The 17,712-nt window shown below is 45.0% G+C and overlaps 2 protein-coding genes across 3 annotated transcripts in view; one reads left to right on the top strand and one right to left on the bottom strand.

The window, feature by feature from the left end:
* Positions 1 to 7,678: 7,678 nt before the first annotated feature.
* FBXO48 (F-box protein 48) lies at positions 7,679 to 11,217 on the bottom strand. Its single transcript, XM_074150839.1, has 2 exons — positions 10,933 to 11,217; positions 7,679 to 8,716 (listed from the first exon to the last, which is right to left on the bottom strand). Exons 1-2 carry the CDS (start codon positions 11,215 to 11,217, stop codon positions 8,555 to 8,557), a joined length of 447 nt encoding a protein of 148 aa, XP_074006940.1. The 3' UTR covers positions 7,679 to 8,554.
* A 34-nt stretch (positions 11,218 to 11,251) lies between these two features.
* APLF (aprataxin and PNKP like factor) overlaps positions 11,252 to 17,712 on the top strand; it is a 33,434-nt gene continuing 26,973 nt past the window's right edge. Inside the window, exons 1-3 of one of the 2 annotated variants that reach the window (XM_074150553.1) lie at positions 11,252 to 11,473; positions 12,869 to 13,021; positions 15,162 to 15,288. In XM_074150553.1, coding sequence (XP_074006654.1) covers positions 12,923 to 13,021; positions 15,162 to 15,288 — 226 coding nt within the window. In that variant the 5' untranslated portion in view covers positions 11,252 to 11,473; positions 12,869 to 12,922. Of the gene's footprint in view, positions 11,537 to 12,868; positions 13,022 to 15,161; positions 15,289 to 17,712 lie in introns of both variants that reach the window. The other variant, XM_074150552.1, reaches the window with a different exon arrangement.

Below are 17,712 nucleotides of genomic sequence, written 5' to 3'. Positions count from 1 at the left end.
TGATAGATACTAATTATTTCCCCCCTTTTCACCCCCTAATTTGGTTTCGAATATTTAGAAGGCATTTTAAGTTTAAACAATTTGCTTCACAGGGCTCTGGATAAGAGCTTTTTATTGTTTGTAATGTGTCTCTATTTGTTCTGAGTTCAGACTTGGGTAGCGCTAAAACTAAAAATCCTGAAAACTTCCCTTGTTATCTTTTTTGGTGAGCACCAGAAATGTTGCACCAGGGTGGGGTTTTTTTTGAGTTTTGGTTTGGTTTTTTTGGCTGTTTTTTTCATTGGGGCTTTTTTCTGTTTATACGGTTTAAAACTGTGGGGGACTATAGCAGGAACTTTAAAAAACCAAAATGAGTGGCTAACAGTCCTCCGCTGGTTATTGGTAGTCGGTATTTCTGTGGGTGCCTTCAGTTCGTCTCTTTAATTAAAAAGTGCATGTGTTTTCGCTTGTGAACTGTGGTCTTCTGGTTGGTACATCAAGGTTTGATCGTGCTCAGTATAAACTTCTGTGTGCAACAGAAGACTTGAAGCTGGGCTTCAAATTTCTCACTCCCGTTTGGGTTTCCCGCTGGCTAGTGTGTGCTCTCCTCTTCCCTTCTCACCAGCCACCTTTTGGAGGCATTTTGGGGTTTGATAGCTTTGGCAGGCTGTGAAAACCACGTGTGCCATGTAATAAATAGTGCTAAGTTCTTCAGCCTACCTACTTGGATAATTTTTAAGTAAATATACTATGTTGAGTTGGTCCTAAAGTAAATGGAAGTGGAATATACATGCCCTTACATGTTAAGGATATGCCACAGCATGCAAGAGGTTATTTTTGAAAAAAAATGCAAGGCTGTTCTCACAGCCTCTGGTTTGAAAGATTGCTTTCAGATTATACAATTAAGTAATTGCATAGTGATATTATTTCTCCTGTGAGCTGAGCAGTTCTTGATGTGTAAAGCATCAGACATTTGCCCTTTAACGTCAGGACACAAGATGGAAACCTCACTTGTGCTCCTTGTGACCCATGTTGATGGGGAGTAAGGATTCTTTCACTTTCTAACCTTTTCTCAGCTTCTCAGGAGCACGGTTTGTATCTATCTCATATCTTTCTGTGTTGCTTGTGTGGCATTGAGGAGCACTAAGACAACTTAAAAAGCAAAGGGCGGAGGCAGGATCAGTGTCCTGACCAGTGGAGCCTGGTGCCTTTCCAGATCATAGAATCATAGAATGGTTAGAGTTGGAAGGGATCTTAAAGATCATCAAGTTCCAAACCCCCTGCCATGGGCAGGGACACCTCCACTAGAGCAGGTTGCTCAAAGCCCCATCCAGCCTGGCCTTAAACACTTCCAGGGATGGGGCAGCCACAACTTCCCTGGGCAACCTGGGCCAGGGTCTCACCACCCTCACAGCAAAGAATTTCTTCCTGAGATCTCATCTAAATCTCCCCTCTTCCAATTTAAAACCATTCCCCCTTGTCCTGTCACTACACTTCCTGAAAAAGAGTCCCTCTCCGGCTCTCCTGTAGGCTCCCTTCAGATATTGGAAGGCTGCTATGAGGTCTCCCCGGAGCCTTCTCTTCTCCAGGCTGAACACCCCCAGCCTCTCTTTGCCTGCCAACAGCATGTGTTCCAGCTGCCCAAGGGAGCCTTGTAGCAGAGCATGGAGCCTTTGCAAGACTCCCACCTGCCTTCAGCAGCTGCCGGATTGGAGCCTTGAAGGAGTAGAGTGTCTTTTGCCAGCTCTGTGGAAGTAGCTTCAGTGTTCAAACGAGACATAGTCCTGGTCGATCTGCAAAATGAACGTGGCAGGGAGCCGCCATCTGTGTCTGTGAGTTGTTTTTGTTGCGTAGGATGATGATATAGTTGAAGTATGAATCTGCTGCATGAAGAATAATTAGAATGTGGTTGCTTCGGGACCTCTCAAAGGTATTTTAGGAACTGTTTCGCCTCTTAAAATAGCGGGTTGGTGATCTGCAAGCCAAGCAAACAAAAAATACCTTTGAAAATTCTCTGACTGAAAACAAGGTTCTTCTTTTGCTGTTACTCGTGAGACTTCTTGAAATAGAGCTTCTCATTTGGCTTCAAAAGGAGTATTTTATTTTTTTTTGTACTGGATTAGAACATAGGACTTCCTGCTTTGCTTTTAGAATCAAAACTGTGGCTTTTCGCACTTTGTTTCTGGTTCTTGTAGGCTGCTTAATTTTTTTTACCTTTCAGTTTGGTTGAAGGGAGAGTAAAACTGTGTATGAAAGGTGAGGAAAGTGCCGTTTTTCCTGCTTCATTGGACTTCCATTGTGAGTGTGATGGAGGAAAACTCTTCGTCTTCCCTGCATTGACTTTGCCTTTTTTTGAGAGAGCAACATGTTTCCCTGTCTTTCTCCATCCCACTAGAAGATGACTGAGAATGAGTGAGGAAAGGAATCGAAGGCAAATGCTGATGAAACTGATGGATATTTGCTTCTAGCAGTTGAAAGGGGGGGAAATTATGTTAGTATATTTTTAAAACTTGTCTTCAGTATGTCTTTCACCAAAATTTTGCATATTAATAAACCAAACTGGTCAAGGGAGAGGAGGAACAACTGGGGATCGACTAGTTTAATTTTAAAAAAGAAACAACCTAAAAAATCCAAACTAGACACCCCAATCTTCCCCCATCCTCAAGCCCAGGTATTAAAAGGGCATTGAGAACTTTCTTCTTCAGAGTATTGCCTTTATCAAATATACAAGAACAACATATTGCAGGCTGATAGAGTATAAATGATACAAATCAATGGATAATCAGTCTTTTCACGTACCTGCTTCCCCATCATAAGGCAAAGTCTGAAAAGCATTAAAGTATATCAAAAGAAAAACAAGAAATTATCTCTTTGGTCCTTCAGTGCTTCTGCGATGTGTGTGTGTAGGTGTCCTGCTTTTGAAGGCTTAAGTTGCTGCGTGACTCCTTCGTGTGTGATGGTAAAAGTACAGTAACGACATCAACATGCACGTGTGAGATATTTTTGAATCATAGGAAGAGTTGTTTCTATCAGATGTTTAACGCTTCTGTGTAGTTTTCTGATTAATAAAAGGAAATATTTCATCATTCTGGTACATAAGTGGTACAATAAGGTTGGTGGGTTTTTTTAGCTTGATATTTTTACTTAAGGCTTTTTTTCCCCAAGTTACAGCTTCAATTTCCTCTTTCTCCTCTTCCCCCAACCCTGCCGCCTCCTTCTTAAAGCTGTTTGACCTAAACTTCCTAATCTATAAAAAGAGCTTGTGGCTCTGCTTTTTAGGCATCGTAGAATGGAACTCAGGTACATAAGCATAAACGCCAAGTAGCATTTTAGATGTGCTACAACATACCACGTGGTCTTTAGTCACTCCTCTAGAACAGCAGAAACTTCCACTAATCTCATGCCTACGTGCTGTATGTAGATGTTTGGTTACTTCATGGGTATCGAGTGCCATTATTGTCTCCCTGTTTAAGCATTTCCAGAGCCCCCAGCTTTATTATCTCTAAGTACCTGTGTTGATAAGAGCTGCATGTTAGAGCAGTATAATTTAGTGATAAAATTGTATACAGACTAGTGATGTTCAAGAATAAAGGTGCATTAGGAAAGCTGATTAGTTTAGTTAGCCACACTAGATGAAACTTGAGGCACATTTCTGTTATTGGCTATGCTGTCAAATGCAAAACCTAGGTGTTAGGATTTTCTACCTAAACTTGTACAGTACTCTTGTTCTTTAGCGTTGGGATGGAAAAATAGTGGAAGTTATTGAAAACATTCCCTCAGTTGAACACATGAATAAAGTTCTTACGGGGTATTGTCATACTTCATTTATTAGCTGTAAGATACTGCTGCTGCAAAAAATATTTTGCCTTTCTCAACTCTTCCTCTCACGTTAGGATTAAAGGCTTAGGGCAGCTGGTTTGTTTGTTTGAAGTTTTCCCTCTGTTCTGAACTTGCTCAGCTTATACCTTCAGTTCAGCCTTCATGTTGAATCCTCCCAACAGGTAGCTGATAGTATCTTGTGGTCTTTTGTAATTGGTGTTCTGAGATCACTGAGATGTTTAAAAGCCATATTTAGTGCTGTGACTAGTACGTTATCTTATGGCTATTGGTGTCCTGCGGCACCAGGAGAAGTCTTTGTGTGGAGCTTCCAATCTCTGGCATCTCAGCAAGAGACCAGGCCGTGCAGTTGACACACCAGTATTGGCAAGTGGCAGCTCCTTTGCCGGTTAAGATTTTTAATGACTGTGCATGTGCTGTTCTAACAATATTTTTTTAAATGGGAATAAAAAAAAAAATTTAATGTTGTACTTGATCTTCATGCTTTTTCAGGCTGGTTTTTTTTTTTAAATTTTTTTTACTCCCTCCTTGCTTTGTAAATCCACAGTTGCTGGACATGGGTGGCAGTGTTGGACAGGACGATCCTCAGGAGGTAGAGGGGGTTGCGGGGGAAACTCTGCTGGTACATAGAATTGTCCTCTTGGGTTTCGTCTTGGTAGGTCCCCTGGGACCTCTGAGTTTGCTGTGCATCACCTCTCTCCTTCTCCTCCTTCTGCCCACAGTTGAAGCTTGGGTTTTGTTTTTTTTTTGTTTACCAGAATACTAGAAGTGGGTTTAGCCCTTAGCACTGGGGCCTGAAAAAAAAAAACAACAAACCAACAAAACACACCACAAACCCCCAATTCTTAGCAGTGTTGTGCTGATCAGAAGCTGCTGCTGACTCGCAGTGTTAAATGCAGCAGGTGACTTCTTCCGCAGTTTCGGATACAGACTTTTCTGAACAAGCTGAAAACCAGCCACAAAGTGTCAGGATGCTCTTGGGAATCTGATATGCCTCTACCCAAGTTCATTTGGAGATAAAATAACACTACCACCCCCCAAATCCTCCAGTCTGTGTGCCTTTATCACCCTTTTGTCAGCACTGGTGGGCTGAAGCAGCTGATCCCAGTCCTGAGCCCAACTGTTTTGTCTTCAGCTGGAATAGCTCTATCACTTGGGACCTTCCAGACATGAAATGGTAGTGCCTGTCTATCAGGAGAAATATTCCTCTTGCAAAAAAAAAAAGGAAAAAATTTTAAATTTGAGCGGTCTAATGAAGAAAAGTCTGCAGTGATTAAAACATCTTCTGCTTTCTTTTTCATTTAGTCTGACTGGTGATGGCAACGGGTGGAAGCCACATCCTGCACCGCGGTGAAGCAAAGCCACCCTGTCAGCTCCTCCCATCAGAAATGGAGCACTGCCATGCTGAGTAGTCGCAAGGAAGGTTCTAACGCTGCTGGCGGGTTTGGAAATGTAGAAATAAAATACTGACCTTAGGGGGGACCTGAGGTTGAGCTTCAGTGCCGGGCATTTTGATGTCCAGCTGTGTGCAGCAGCTCAGGACATTTTGTGCAGCAGGGAAACTGTTGTGTTTTATTTTTCTCCCTCCCAGAAACCTGGCTGGTTTGAGTCCCTGCTGCATAGCTGAGGTGTGTGGGCGGAGGATGTGCTATTTGCTCTGCACCCCACAAGCTCCTCTCCAAAGGCCTCCCTCCGCCTGAAGAAAGCTGGGTGGGCAGGAAAGGGAAAGGCAGGAAGGCTGTGTGGCTGACGGGATGCCAGGGCGATGGGCGCCTCAGGCACCTTTCTGCAGCTGACACCTTCCGAGCAGGAGGGCAGAAGCAGCGTGTGAATGCAGCGGGAAGGTCGGTGGGGTTTGCTAAACTAGGACTTTCCACTTCCTCAAAAACTTAGGGGTAAGAGAGCTGGGCACTGAAGTGAAAAAAAAAAAAAAGGGTTTCACCAGCCACCTAGGTGAGAGGATCACTGATGCCTGTCCTGGGCTGGGAGGTGGGGTTTACGTGTGTGACCTCAGCTGCTGAGGATGCTCTCTGGGGAAGGATATCTATGCATTAGTGCTAATTTAGGGACCAGGGCGGTCTTCCCGTCACCGCCATTTCGGTGCTTGCAGGTAGGAGAGGAAAGAGATGAGCCCAAACCAGGTGGTGTAGGAAGTGCCGCTGTTCGGAGCGATGGATGCTGCTAGGGTGTCTTTGAAGGGAAGAGAGAACATCCAGCCTGCAATGGAGGTGAAAGGTTGAGGAGGTGGTGCAGGGGCAGAGTGTGGGGGAACAGAAGACCAGAACTGATGTAAGAAAATCTCCAGGGGGAAACAAGCTTTGTTTTCATGAGAACTTGTACTTAAATACTTGGTTTTTTTCTTTCAGTGAGGATTTTAATGAGAAATTTCCAGCATTGCTGCTCCTGGTTTAAAGATCCAGGCCTTGTCTAATTGCAGAGCTGAGTGTTTAACTCCCGGTGTGTTTGAAGAGTCACAGCCACCTGACCTGGACAGAGGCAGAGACATGACAGGTACTGGTGATTCCTACGCTCCTACGAGAATGGGGAAAAGCTACAGTGAAACAGCTCTGTGTCAGGATTTATGCCAGAATAATTATTCTATTTTAAAACTGTATCCCGAGACAAATATATGAGAACTGACAGCAGAGGGGCAGGAAAGGAGCAGGAAGGTGGGATAAATGTCTGGGAGTTACAGAGGCTGGAGGTAACAGGAGGAGGCTGGGCGAGGAGAAGGGTGAGGGACTAGATCCATTAATGTGCACTTTTCCTGTCTTATGATTAATAAATTGGGCCCTCCTGAGGTGAGGAGAATGTGTAGTAGTATTTTCTTCATTATTAATTTCTATGCCTTTTTTTCCCACTTCCAGCTCTCTTAAAGACAGGGTAAAACATACTGTGAGCAGCACCTTCAGTGGAAAACCTGTTGTGCTTGGTTTGCTTTTTTTTTATTTGAGCTAACTAGGTGTGTTGTTGATGAGAAAGCTGTCTCAATTAGATATGCTATTCATGATTTAGAAAAGGTACTGGTGCTTATGACCTGAAAACCTGCTCTAATCGGTAAAGTGTAGGAGGCTGAGGGAAGTGGATCAGTTTTAATAAAATCTGTTGAATGCTCCAAACTAGAAAAGGGATCAGGGAACCTACTGTTCTTGGAAGTATTTTAGAACTACCAGTTTCACCTGGCTGTTGTGTTTCTTCCTTGGCCTGTAGGTACAGGGACCTACAACAACCAACCTGTGAGCCCAGACACTTGCAATAAAGAGGAGTAAAAAATACTAGGTATTTTCACCAGGTATTCTGCAATGGTTAAATAATTGTGAGAAAATAAAAATGCGTAAGTTGTGAAGCAAGTTTAAACTAATGGATTGTTTAACCACCAGCATCATGAAACAAAACAAGCTACTGGGTCTCAGCTGAAAGGACCATGGTGTGTATTACAGAGCAAAGCTGCCCTACTGCTCCATCTAGTGTTACTGGGCCCCCCAGTTAAAGGTAAGGGCTGGACCTCATTTAAGTAAACTCTGTATCTAACAGGAGCCTGATATAGTGCCATTGAACATCACGTTCAAGACAGGACACTTCTGTCCTTATCTTGCCACAAAGTCCTCTGCCAAAGTCCGCAGTAGTTGATTTGCAATCTCTTCATAGTAGCTAAGCATCGTAAGCATGGCAGAAGCCTTCCTATAGAAAATGGGTCCCAGATTGGTGACTGGATTTTGTAGGAATACGTCAAGCAATAGGGACCTTTTCCCACTTACTTTATACTCTTTAGTGCAAAGTAGTAAGTCGGGAAAGGTGACATTCAGACAGAATTGTAATAAATTTATTTTTTGGTAATTTTTGAGTAATATGACAGGCGTCTCCTCTTTTACTAGCAGCAGTTTGTAAAGTCAGTCCCCAAAACTGGTGCTGGTAAAGCAGGGTCTGTATGATGGGAGATCATCATGTAGGAAAAAACGGAGTTTCTAAATGTGTTTTAGCCTGACTACAAAAATATATGAAGTTGTTACCTTGCATGGTTATCAGAGTTACTTTGTTTAAAGTAGTAAATTTTGCTCTACTCCTCATCATGCACATGACTAAAATGCATAGCTAATGGCAGAGAGGCTGCCTCAGTCCTGCCTGGTGCCGGGATCTGAGTCCTAATCCCGAAATCCCACAGCCAGGCAGTGGAAATGCAGCGCTACCGAGCGCTAACACCTCTGTGGGTGCAGCTTCAGAGAAGATCCTTGTGAGGACTCTGCCCCTTGAGCTGGGCAGTGGGGATGTCCAGCTGATCCTGAGGTGGCTGCCTTGTCCTCTTTTCTTCCTGATGTCTGGATTTTGTCCCTTTTCCCAGCCTTCCTTTGTGGGCTCTCATGTTGTGCTGCTGATATGATACACTGCAAGTCAAACACACTTTTTTTTTTTTTTTTCTTAAAAGTAATGTCTTCCAAAATAAAAAGTGCAAATTGAAAGTACAATCAATATCTTTTTGACAATACAGCAGAACATTAAATTTATAAATATAAAATTACAACTGAAGATTTAGTATTATTTAGAATTTTCCAGAAAATTAATCAGATAAAGTGCAAATTTAAAAAAAAAAAAAAAAAGGTAGACATGACAGGGGGTTTTGAGAAGCTTTCGTCCTATGTTTGCAAACACAACTGATTTTGCACGGCAAAATATTTACAGTTTGGCAGTCTGTGAGTTGTTGATAAAAGGTTCTTGAGTTGCAAGAACCAGCACTGGTTTCTCATCTCTCAAGTTCTGCTTCCAGGATTTCTCCCCATGTGTCAACGTCCATCGGATACATGCTTTTCTCTGGCAAGCTGTTTTGTGAAGGAACATTGCTGTATTTCCCGCTCAGCCATTCTTGCTTCACTTTGCTTTTCCAGTAGTTTCTCAGTAAGGTGATCTGGTGGAAAAACAGACAGCTTGGATCTTGGAAATGAACTGATTTAAGTTGCATTCAGTACCAGTAAGTTTTGCACTGGAAGAGTAATGCTAGAAAAGGGATTTGTAGCGTGTCTTTGGATACCTAGACGCTAAGCCCAGGAAGGTGCGCTGCTGCCAAGAAGCAGACCTTGGTCTACTTCCAACTTAGAAAAGTTGAGTGGAAAATTGCTTCTTGCCTCAGTTCTTTGAGGGTCAAGATGAAAACCCTAAACCAGGAATTAATTTTCCTCCTTACTCCTTAAAAGAGGTGCTTTTCACTTTCTCTTTAGGTTATTTGTGACCTTTAACTCTCGTTTGGGCTCTTACTGCAGGCTGCCTGGATTCTTCTCTTCAGCCAACCTTTTAGTGCAAGAAAATGCTGACTTGGTGTGTGTTTGCTTCTACTTCAAATCCCCTCTCTGAAATACAGGTAAAATAGAGAATCAGTGCAGGAAGCTCTAGAAATTCCTGTGCAAGAGTAGTACAATCTGTACATTGGAAGGGCAACCACTACCTTCTTGAGGCTTTACCTTGTACTGAAACAACTTTGCTGAAACGTGAGAGCCCAGAACTGGTGTGTGGGTTTTTTTTGCTGCTGCTTCTCTTTTTCACTGCACCCCTGCTCTCTAAACACACCAGATCCCCACACCAGATGGGGATCATCCTCTACCTGGTCCAGAGCAGTAACTGTGAAACCACTCCTATCCCAGTCTACCTCAGCTTTCAGGCTGGACTCGGCAGTGACCAATCTTCCAGCACGCTCAGCTCCTGACTCCTCAGAGCACCTGTAACTGGGAACGTGTGTGGAGAGAGTTTTAAAACAGCTTCTCAGCGCTCCTGTTTATTTTCTCTTCTCTTACCTCACTTTTTTTTTTTTTTCTTTTTTCTCCTGGATACACATCGCTCAAGGCATACTGAGACAGCTACCCTGGATGAATTCCGGGGAGGCGATTCCTCGCCAGCAGAGCTACTCCCATGACATACAACCAGAGATCACACGTTGCCTAGCGGGGGCATGTTGCCTTCTTTCTCCACCCCCTGACCCCTGTCTACTGTGATGTGGGCTTTCTTCCACGTCAGGGCTGTGCAGACTTTGGCACGATGAAGATGAGGATGAAGCAGGGTGTGCCAAGACGGACCTGGGTAGGGAAGGGGACAGCCTTGCCGTCACCTCTCCCTGTGTGTTTAGCCAGATGTCCTGATACCTAAGGCAGATTTTATGTAGTTTATAAATGGTTAAACTGTAAAGAATCTTCTTTTAGAGAAGAAATGTAGCTATTTTAGTAACCATCCCAAATGGTTTCAAGGACTTAGTAAGGTAAGAGAGGATGTATGTGGCCCTGAGAACATGGTGACCGAAAACAGGGATGCAATAAATATGGACGTTGTCTGACAAACAAGGAACTTGTTTAGGAACAAGTTCTTTACTGTGAGGGTGGTGGAACACTGGAGCAGGTTGCCCAGGGAAGTGGTTGAGGCCCCTTCCCTGGAGATATTCAAGGTGAGGCTCGACGAGGCCCTGGGCAACCTGGTCTAGTTGGGGGTGTCCCTGCTGACTGCGGGGAGGTCGGACTAGATGACCTTTGGAGGTCCCTTCTGGCCTGGCTCATTCTATTATTCTATGAAACAGGTGGTAGCAGGGAAATCATTAGTTTTAATGAGCAATTAAGCAGTTAGAATGTTTTGCCAACATGAGAAGTGAGTCAAAGGACAGGTGAAGAAGATGAAGACTGAGGAAGAAACGACCCTCACTCGAGGACCACCAGAAGGCACAACTACGTATGCCCAAAAGGTTATTATAATATGTAAATGAATTCTCAGAAATGTGATGAATATGCTGATGTTTTCTTGGAATTACATTGAATGTGTACACCTGTTGTGTATGAATTTAATTCGACAACAGCATTCGGTGTGCACAGTAGGAGGAGCGAGCCCCTGTGCGCCCGGCGCCGCAATACAGGAATGCTGGCTTTCTAGACTTAAATTAAATTGAGCCTTAGAAAGTTTTACCTGCCGGTTTGCGGTAACGGTCCGGCTGTCGGGGCGCACCACCGGGCCACCACGGGGGTTGTCCCGTTGGCCTGGGCTAGGCGAGGTGCGCCGACGGCATTTCCTTACCCAATTCCCCACTGCCAACCCCAGCAGCCGCCCCCAGGCTGGGGGCACGGCATCCGCCCTGACCTGAAACCTTTTTACCTTCCAGGAATAGCCGTTCCCGCGGTCGCCGTCGATCTCCCGCCGGCAGACGGCCCTCACGCTCAGGCAGTGGTGCCTCCACAAGCGCTCGTTGCCCTCGATGACGCGGTGCCAGCCCTTGCACGTCGCGGCCGCCTGACACAAGCTCTCCACGTCCAGGTCGCCGAAAATCCGACAGCTGACCTCCGGGGGGAGGACAGCCACGAAGTCGCCCGGGTCGTCTCCTCCTCCTCCTCCTCGTTCCCCCCTCTCCCGGCCGGCGGGGGGAAGCCCGGCCCCCTCCATCCCTGCCTCCCCCCCCCTCCTCACCGCGGCCTCTGCGGCTCCGGGCGGCCGCGGCCAGCCGCGCCTGGGGCGGCTTCTCCGCCGGCCGGCATCTCCTCGCCTCCCGGCCGCGACGGGGTGTCGGTGGTTTTTTTGTTTTGTTTTGTTTTGTTTTTTAAAGGCCAATCTTTTGGCTTTTCGGGCCGGCGGCGAGCAACGTAAGAGTTGCGTCATCAGGCGGCGACCGCCAGCTCCGGCGGCGGCGGCCGCGCCTGAGGTAAGGCCGGCGCCGTCCCTCAGGAAAAGCGGAGCGAGGGGCCCGGTGCGGCCTCCTCCCCCGGTGCGGGTCTCTCGGGAAGGGGCTGGGGGTGCCGGGCTCGGCCTCCGGTGGTTCTGCGGTCAGCTTGTGCCTGCCCCGCGGTGTCGCGGAAGCGGGGGGGGGGGGCAGTGACCGCCGAGCCGTGCTACTACAGCGGATGCCTAATTCTCCTAATTTTGACTAATGACTGATCGACTAATGGAAGGGCGAAGCGGTGAAGGAAAAGCAATGGCAGTTTCCGTGCGCCTTCGTGACTGGGGGGCGTTTCGGCCGCGGTGGCTGCGAGCGGAGGCGTTTAAAACCAGCGCCTTGAGGACGTGGTGTCACCTCCGAGCTTGCAGGCTTGTAGCTTTTGGTGAGAACTTGCCAGCTGGGCTGCTTCAAAAGCAGTCTGGCCAGCAGGGCGAGGGAGGTGATTCTGCCCCTCTGCTCTGGTGAGATCCCACCTGGAGTATTTTGTCCAGGTCTGGAGTCCTCAGCACGGGAAGGACATGGACTGGAGGCCACAAAGATGCTCTGAGGGCTGGATCACCTCTGCCTGTGAGGACAGGCTGAGAGAGTTGGGGGTGTTCAGCCTAGAGAAGAGAAGGCTCCAGGGAGACCTTAGAGCCCCTTCCAGCCCCTGAAGGGGCTCCAGGAGAGATGAGGCGGGACTTTTGATCAGGGAGGGGAGCCATAGGACAAGGGGTAATGGTTTTAAATTGGAAGAGGGGAGATTTAGATGAGATCTCAGGAAGAAATTCTTTGCTGTGAGGGTGGTGAGACCCTGGCCCAGGTTGCCCAGAGAAGCTGTGGCTGCCCCATCCCTGGAGGTGTTCAAGGCCAGGCTGGATGGGGCTTTGAGCAACCTGGTCTGGTGGGATGTGTCCCTGCCATGGAACTAGCTGATCTTTAAGGTCCCTTCCAACCCAAACCATTCTATGATTCTAAGTGCTGGATTCCTTGGTCATCTGATCTGGGAAACTATCTTAAGGTTGATACCTAACTATCAGTACAGGATAAAATTTTGAGAAGTTGCCCTGATTTACAGTAAAGCAACTTCTAAGCTGTAATTTCAGCTTTGTCAAAGTTTTGATGTGGTAGTGCCATGTATAAATTATGTACTTAAAAAAACAAAGCAAGGTAGAGTAGGGGTCTGCAGCGATTGGAAAATCTTTGGTTCAAAATACTTTCAGTGTAAGATGGGAGGGAAGGCGTGTTTATTTCCTCTGTGAGTTGATGTAATAGTATGTTACATTCAATTTGGAAGTGTATTAATGGCAAACCTTCAGACCAAGTTGTGTGTTTACGTGGAAAGTACATGTTTCTGTTCATAATGAGTTTGACTAGCTAGAAATTAATTTGCTTTCTCAGGAAAAAAATTAGGAGGCTGATGCAGAAGAAGCACCAACTGTTCATCCTGTTGAGATGTTGTGTAGTCCATCGGTAATAGAAGCTGCATGTTCCGACCGTGAGATACAGGGAGCTGCAAAAATGAGAAAAAATGACGCTGCTTCCAGACATCTGGTGGGTGCTAAGTTAAATTTAGTGTTTGTAAGCATGTGTTGAAAATGAAGTAAAGGTGTTGTGTTTTCTAAATCTTTTTTCATTACTTCCCCTTCCCCCCCCCCCGAAGTAAATTCTTACAAAGCTGCTTGCCCGAAATATTGGTTGTTTTATTGATTTGGGATTGTATGCTATACAAGTATATAAATATATTTCTGTTGCGTATTTATGTTTATGATAATTATGCTGCAGTAATTGGTTCTCTGGAATATACAAAAATTGCTATTGTTGGTTCAAGAAGGGCAAATGTAGGGTCCTGCACCTGGGGAGGAAGAACCCCAGGCACCAATAGAGGTTAGGGATGGATCTTCTGGAAAGCACTTCTGAGGAGAAGGATCTGGGAGTCCTGGTGGATAGCAAACTATCCATGAACCAGCAATGTGCCCTTGTTGCCAAGACAGCCAATGGGATCCTGGGCTGCCTAGGGAATGAGTGTGGCCAGTAGGTCGAGGGAGGTCATTCTCCCCCTCTACTCTGCACTGGTGAGGCCACCACTGGAATACTGCATCCACTTCTGGGCTCCCCAGCTCAAGAGAGACAGGGAACTACTGGAGAGAGTCCAACGTAGGGCAACTAAGATGATTAAGGGATTAGAGCACCTCCCTTACGAGGAAAGGCTCAAAGAGCTGGGGCTCTTCAGCCTGGAGAAGAGAAGGCTGAGGGGAGACCTTATCTATGTTTACAAGTACCTAAAGGGTGGGTTGAAGGATGATGGAGCTGGACTCTTTTCAGTGGTTTCCAGCGATAGGACGAGGGGCAACGGGGCACAAGCTGGAACATGGGAAGTTCCATTCAAATATGAGGAAGAACTTCTTTCCGGTGAGGGTGCCAGAGCCCTGGAACAGGCTGCCCAGGGAGGTGGTGCAGTCCCCTTCTCTGGAGATTTTCAAGACCCGCCCTGATGCAGTCCTGAGTGATGTGCTCTGGGCAATCCTGCTTTAGCAGGGGAGTTGGAGTAGATGATCTCTAGAGGTCCCTTCCAACTCTGACAATTCTGTGATACAGGAATATTTTAAACTAACAATAGGGTAGCTGAGTTCGGTACTACAGAACAAAGTCCAGTTCTGGTCTGTGTCAGTAACCATGCTGTAAGTACCTGTGAAGGCCTAGGGTAATGAATCACTCTCTTCCTGACCAGCCTAAAAGCCTCTGAAATTTGTATCTGGAGAGCGTGCAACCGGACTGTAGATGCCTTGTGCTGCCTATAATTATTATCTGTTTATAGTGTACTAGCAGCCCATTTAATTTGAATCATACAGTTTTGATGGAGTTGTGTTGTCAAGATCCATACAAACCCACAGATAAATAACTCTCCTGTTTTTCCCTAGCATCTTGTCCAGCAAAATAGGGTTTTCGAAGCAAAAATTTTTGGCTATTTTTTTTTTTTGAACGTTGCTGAGTGAAAATGGCTTTCAGACAGTCTGGATGTGTATATGGAGCTGGTGGGATTTTTCTTAGGTCTTCTGTTGTGTATTCAGCGATATAGTGCTAAAAGGGAGACATTGGTCAACGTCATTGTACAGTAGATAGCTATGTACAACAAATAAAACGTCAGTCTTTACTGTAGCTGAGATTCCTGGGATGGATACTTTCCTTTCAGTAAGTAGAGATTCATACTGATAATATTACTTTTAGTACATAAGTAGGTACTGAACATGATTTTGGTGTATTTAATTTGTTTAGAGTGTGGTTCCTTTCTGGAGAAAGGAATTGAGAGAATGCTAGCAGGACTTTTCCGGGTTTTTTTTGACAAATAGGCATTTTTTTGTTAAACCTCCTCTTTCTCTTCTGTGTTGAAACTCTATAGCAAGGTGTTGATATAGCTCTTCTATGAAACTTTCAGTCTGTAGCCTTTTAGATATTTATTCTACAGGTCTAGGGAGTTGTTTGGGTTTTTTACCTACATGAAGGTTTCTATAGACTTTGTTTTTCTGAGTGTGTAGGAACTATAAATAAATAAATGAGGCAGTGGGCACCATCCAAAAAGTCGTTAGTTATCCAGGCTGTTTTTGAAGGACATAACTGTGTACAAACTTGTTACTAGTTTTTCCTCCCTCTTTTGTATCTGGAAAAAGGTGCTGATCAGTAAATGTCATTTCAGGTTCCTCTTTGTGATGATAACAAAGACAAACAGTCAAAATGTGTTCAAAGAAAGAGAGTGCTTCCGTCTTGGATGCTGGAAAGAGATCTCCTGGTGCAGAGGATTTCTGAGCCTGTAATGAAAGGAGGTAGGTTTGCAATGTAGTATATTTGCATACCAATATACATTCATGTGCTTCGATACCATTTTCTTAAATTGTAATGGTGGTGGTAGAAGGTATTAATTTGTTACTTCTCTTTCCGTGTTCTGTGCCTGGAGGCTGACAGAGACTGACTTCTGTTATCTCCTTCGTCATCAGTCCTACGGGTGTGACAGAGCTCTTTCTGATCAGTTGACTTTCTTTCTGTTCTTTTTTTATGCCTGGTAAATACACTCTCTTTGGACAGCTGAGCATCTGACGTTCTGCAGCCTGTTCCTCTAAACTCACCTGTTTTGTTTAGAATGTAAATTCTAGGTAGTTTCTGTGCCTTTAAGCCTTCTCCACCTTTAAGTTACTGATGTATTGCCCTGCCCTTCTAAATGTAGGTTCTTCTAGTTTTAAAGGTGGGGTTTTTTGGGTGGTGGTGTGTGTTAGTTTATTTTTAACTGTGACTGAATCGGACTTGGTCATTTCGTCCCAAGTTGCTTCCCAGGAGGAGCAGTTCATCTCATTATAGTAGTTTCTCACCAGTATGAGGCATTCCCTCTTGCCCTTCCTGCAAAAAGGAATTGCTGAATGTACGATAAGCTTTGACCGCTGTGTATCAGCAGTAGCAGCGACAGAATACTGTGTTTAGTCCTATCGACGGGAGACACAAGGGTGCTGCATTGGCACAACCCCAAGAAAATTTTCTAGCGTGTCTGGCTTTCATCCTGGGAGCTTGTAAAGAGTTCTAAAACTGCCATTAGACCTTCTCTGACAAACTTACCACAAGGTATTTATTGCTCATCAGAGACTTTTATCAGTGGAACTGAAGGACTAAAGAAATGCGAGATGGAAAAATGACTAAGCATGTGAACAACGCTCCTTCTGTGTTTCTGTGTTTCTCTCTGCTGAAGACAGCAGGCCCTGGCCTCTTGCCGTTCCGTGGTGAGGTGTGAGGTGGTTTAGGTGCTAACTGCTGAATTGCCTTCGTTAGTCAGTCTAAGTGTATGAACTGTGGCTGGCGGGGGTGTGTCTGCTTCTCTGTGTCCAACAGCTATTCTTTCATGCCTCTGTTTCCACCTGCTATTTCTGCCGAGATGGTGTAATGGAAAAATTTGGTGCTTGACGCCCAAGTGGGGGTGCAGTATTTCATGTAGTGTCTGACCAATTGTGTCTTATCTCCTGTAGTAATTGCATGTGTCTGGATGGATTGACCTGGGCGATTCTGGCTTTAGACACCTCTGTCATGTGCCATTGGCTACCCTGCCTATTCCTTCCCTCAAAAGCTAATTTTCAGAAAATTGTAAGAAGCAAAAGAAACTTTACTTTTATTTTTTTTCTTTCCAAATCTAGGCTGTTCCCTGCTGGCTTGTTCCCTCGGGTGTAAAAACTTGCATGTACCAGAGGACTGCCACTGGCTGTGTTGAGTCCTATAGTAGTCTGATTGTTTTCTTATGTTTGGTGGTCTGGGGTTTTTTGGGGGTTGAGTGGGTTTTTTTGCTGCCTTTTTTTTTTTTCTCCGCAAGTACTATAGTGTTTTTTATATATGTCTATATAATGTTTGTTTCAAAGACTGAATGTTTTGGTCACGTAGGTGCAGAGATTTGGAGCTGTGTGGGCAAGGGGTATGTGTGTGCTGTTGAAGGCCTGACCTTGAGGGAGCCAGGGATACGTGCGAACACTATTGGAGCTGTTTAAAAATTCATTACGTGAGGAGAGGATTCCAGCTTAGAATGGGCTGCTTTACTAAAACAACCAATCTCTTCTGCAGATCTGAAATGTTTCCTTAAAATTGTGAAATGGTTTGGATCTTTTTAGGGTGCTATTGGAGGGAAAGGTAATAAAATGAAAAGGCTGCCCTTTCGTTTCTCTTCTGTATGTCTTCTTATTGGAAAGGGAACACCAATTTGTTGTTTTGGAGTTAGACATTAACGTTTGGAAAAATTCCTTGTTTCCTACAGATGTCTCTGTCATGTCTGTAGTTTTTGAAGGAGGAGAGTTTTTTAAAGTCTTACAAAATGGCATCGAGTATCTTCCTTCTGAATGTGTTTCGCAGCAGATGGAGCTATAGCAAAACTGGCACAATGGCCTTAGCTGTCTCCCAGCTATAATCCAGAAAATACTACTTTAGTACAGAGCACTTAACAATTTTCTGGGATGTAAAGCTTTCCAAAGAGGGGCACAACATTTGCTGTCTTTCTGTCAGTTACTGGCTGATGAAGTAATCGACCGTGGTGTGGTTGACTAGGCAAGTGGACATACCCTGATTTTGCCATGTCCTAATTAATTGATGTTTGTGTCTATAAACTGGTAGTCTGAAGTGATACTTACATGAAAGGTCTGTGGTAATAGTCATCCTTGGACGTTTGGTTTACTTGATCAGCTCCTACTGTGTAAATGAAACTGTCAGTCATACTGATAGAGTAT

Source organism: Numenius arquata, chromosome 7 (genome assembly GCF_964106895.1).
Source record: "Numenius arquata chromosome 7, bNumArq3.hap1.1, whole genome shotgun sequence".
Lineage (NCBI taxonomy): Eukaryota > Metazoa > Chordata > Aves > Charadriiformes > Scolopacidae > Numenius > Numenius arquata.
The sequence above is the reverse complement of the archived record's forward strand: the minus strand, read 5'-3'. Positions and strand labels throughout refer to the sequence as shown.

Excerpts from the sequence above, each read along its gene's own strand:
- FBXO48 (XM_074150839.1), bottom strand. The coding sequence starts at position 11,217 with ATGGAGGGGGCCGGGCTTCCCCCCGCCGGCCGGGAGAGGGGGGAACGA. Across the intron at positions 8,717-10,932 it reads GGAACGGCTATTCCTGGAAG|ATCACCTTACTGAGAAACTA; the intron begins GTAAAAAGGTTT and ends TTTTTCCACCAG.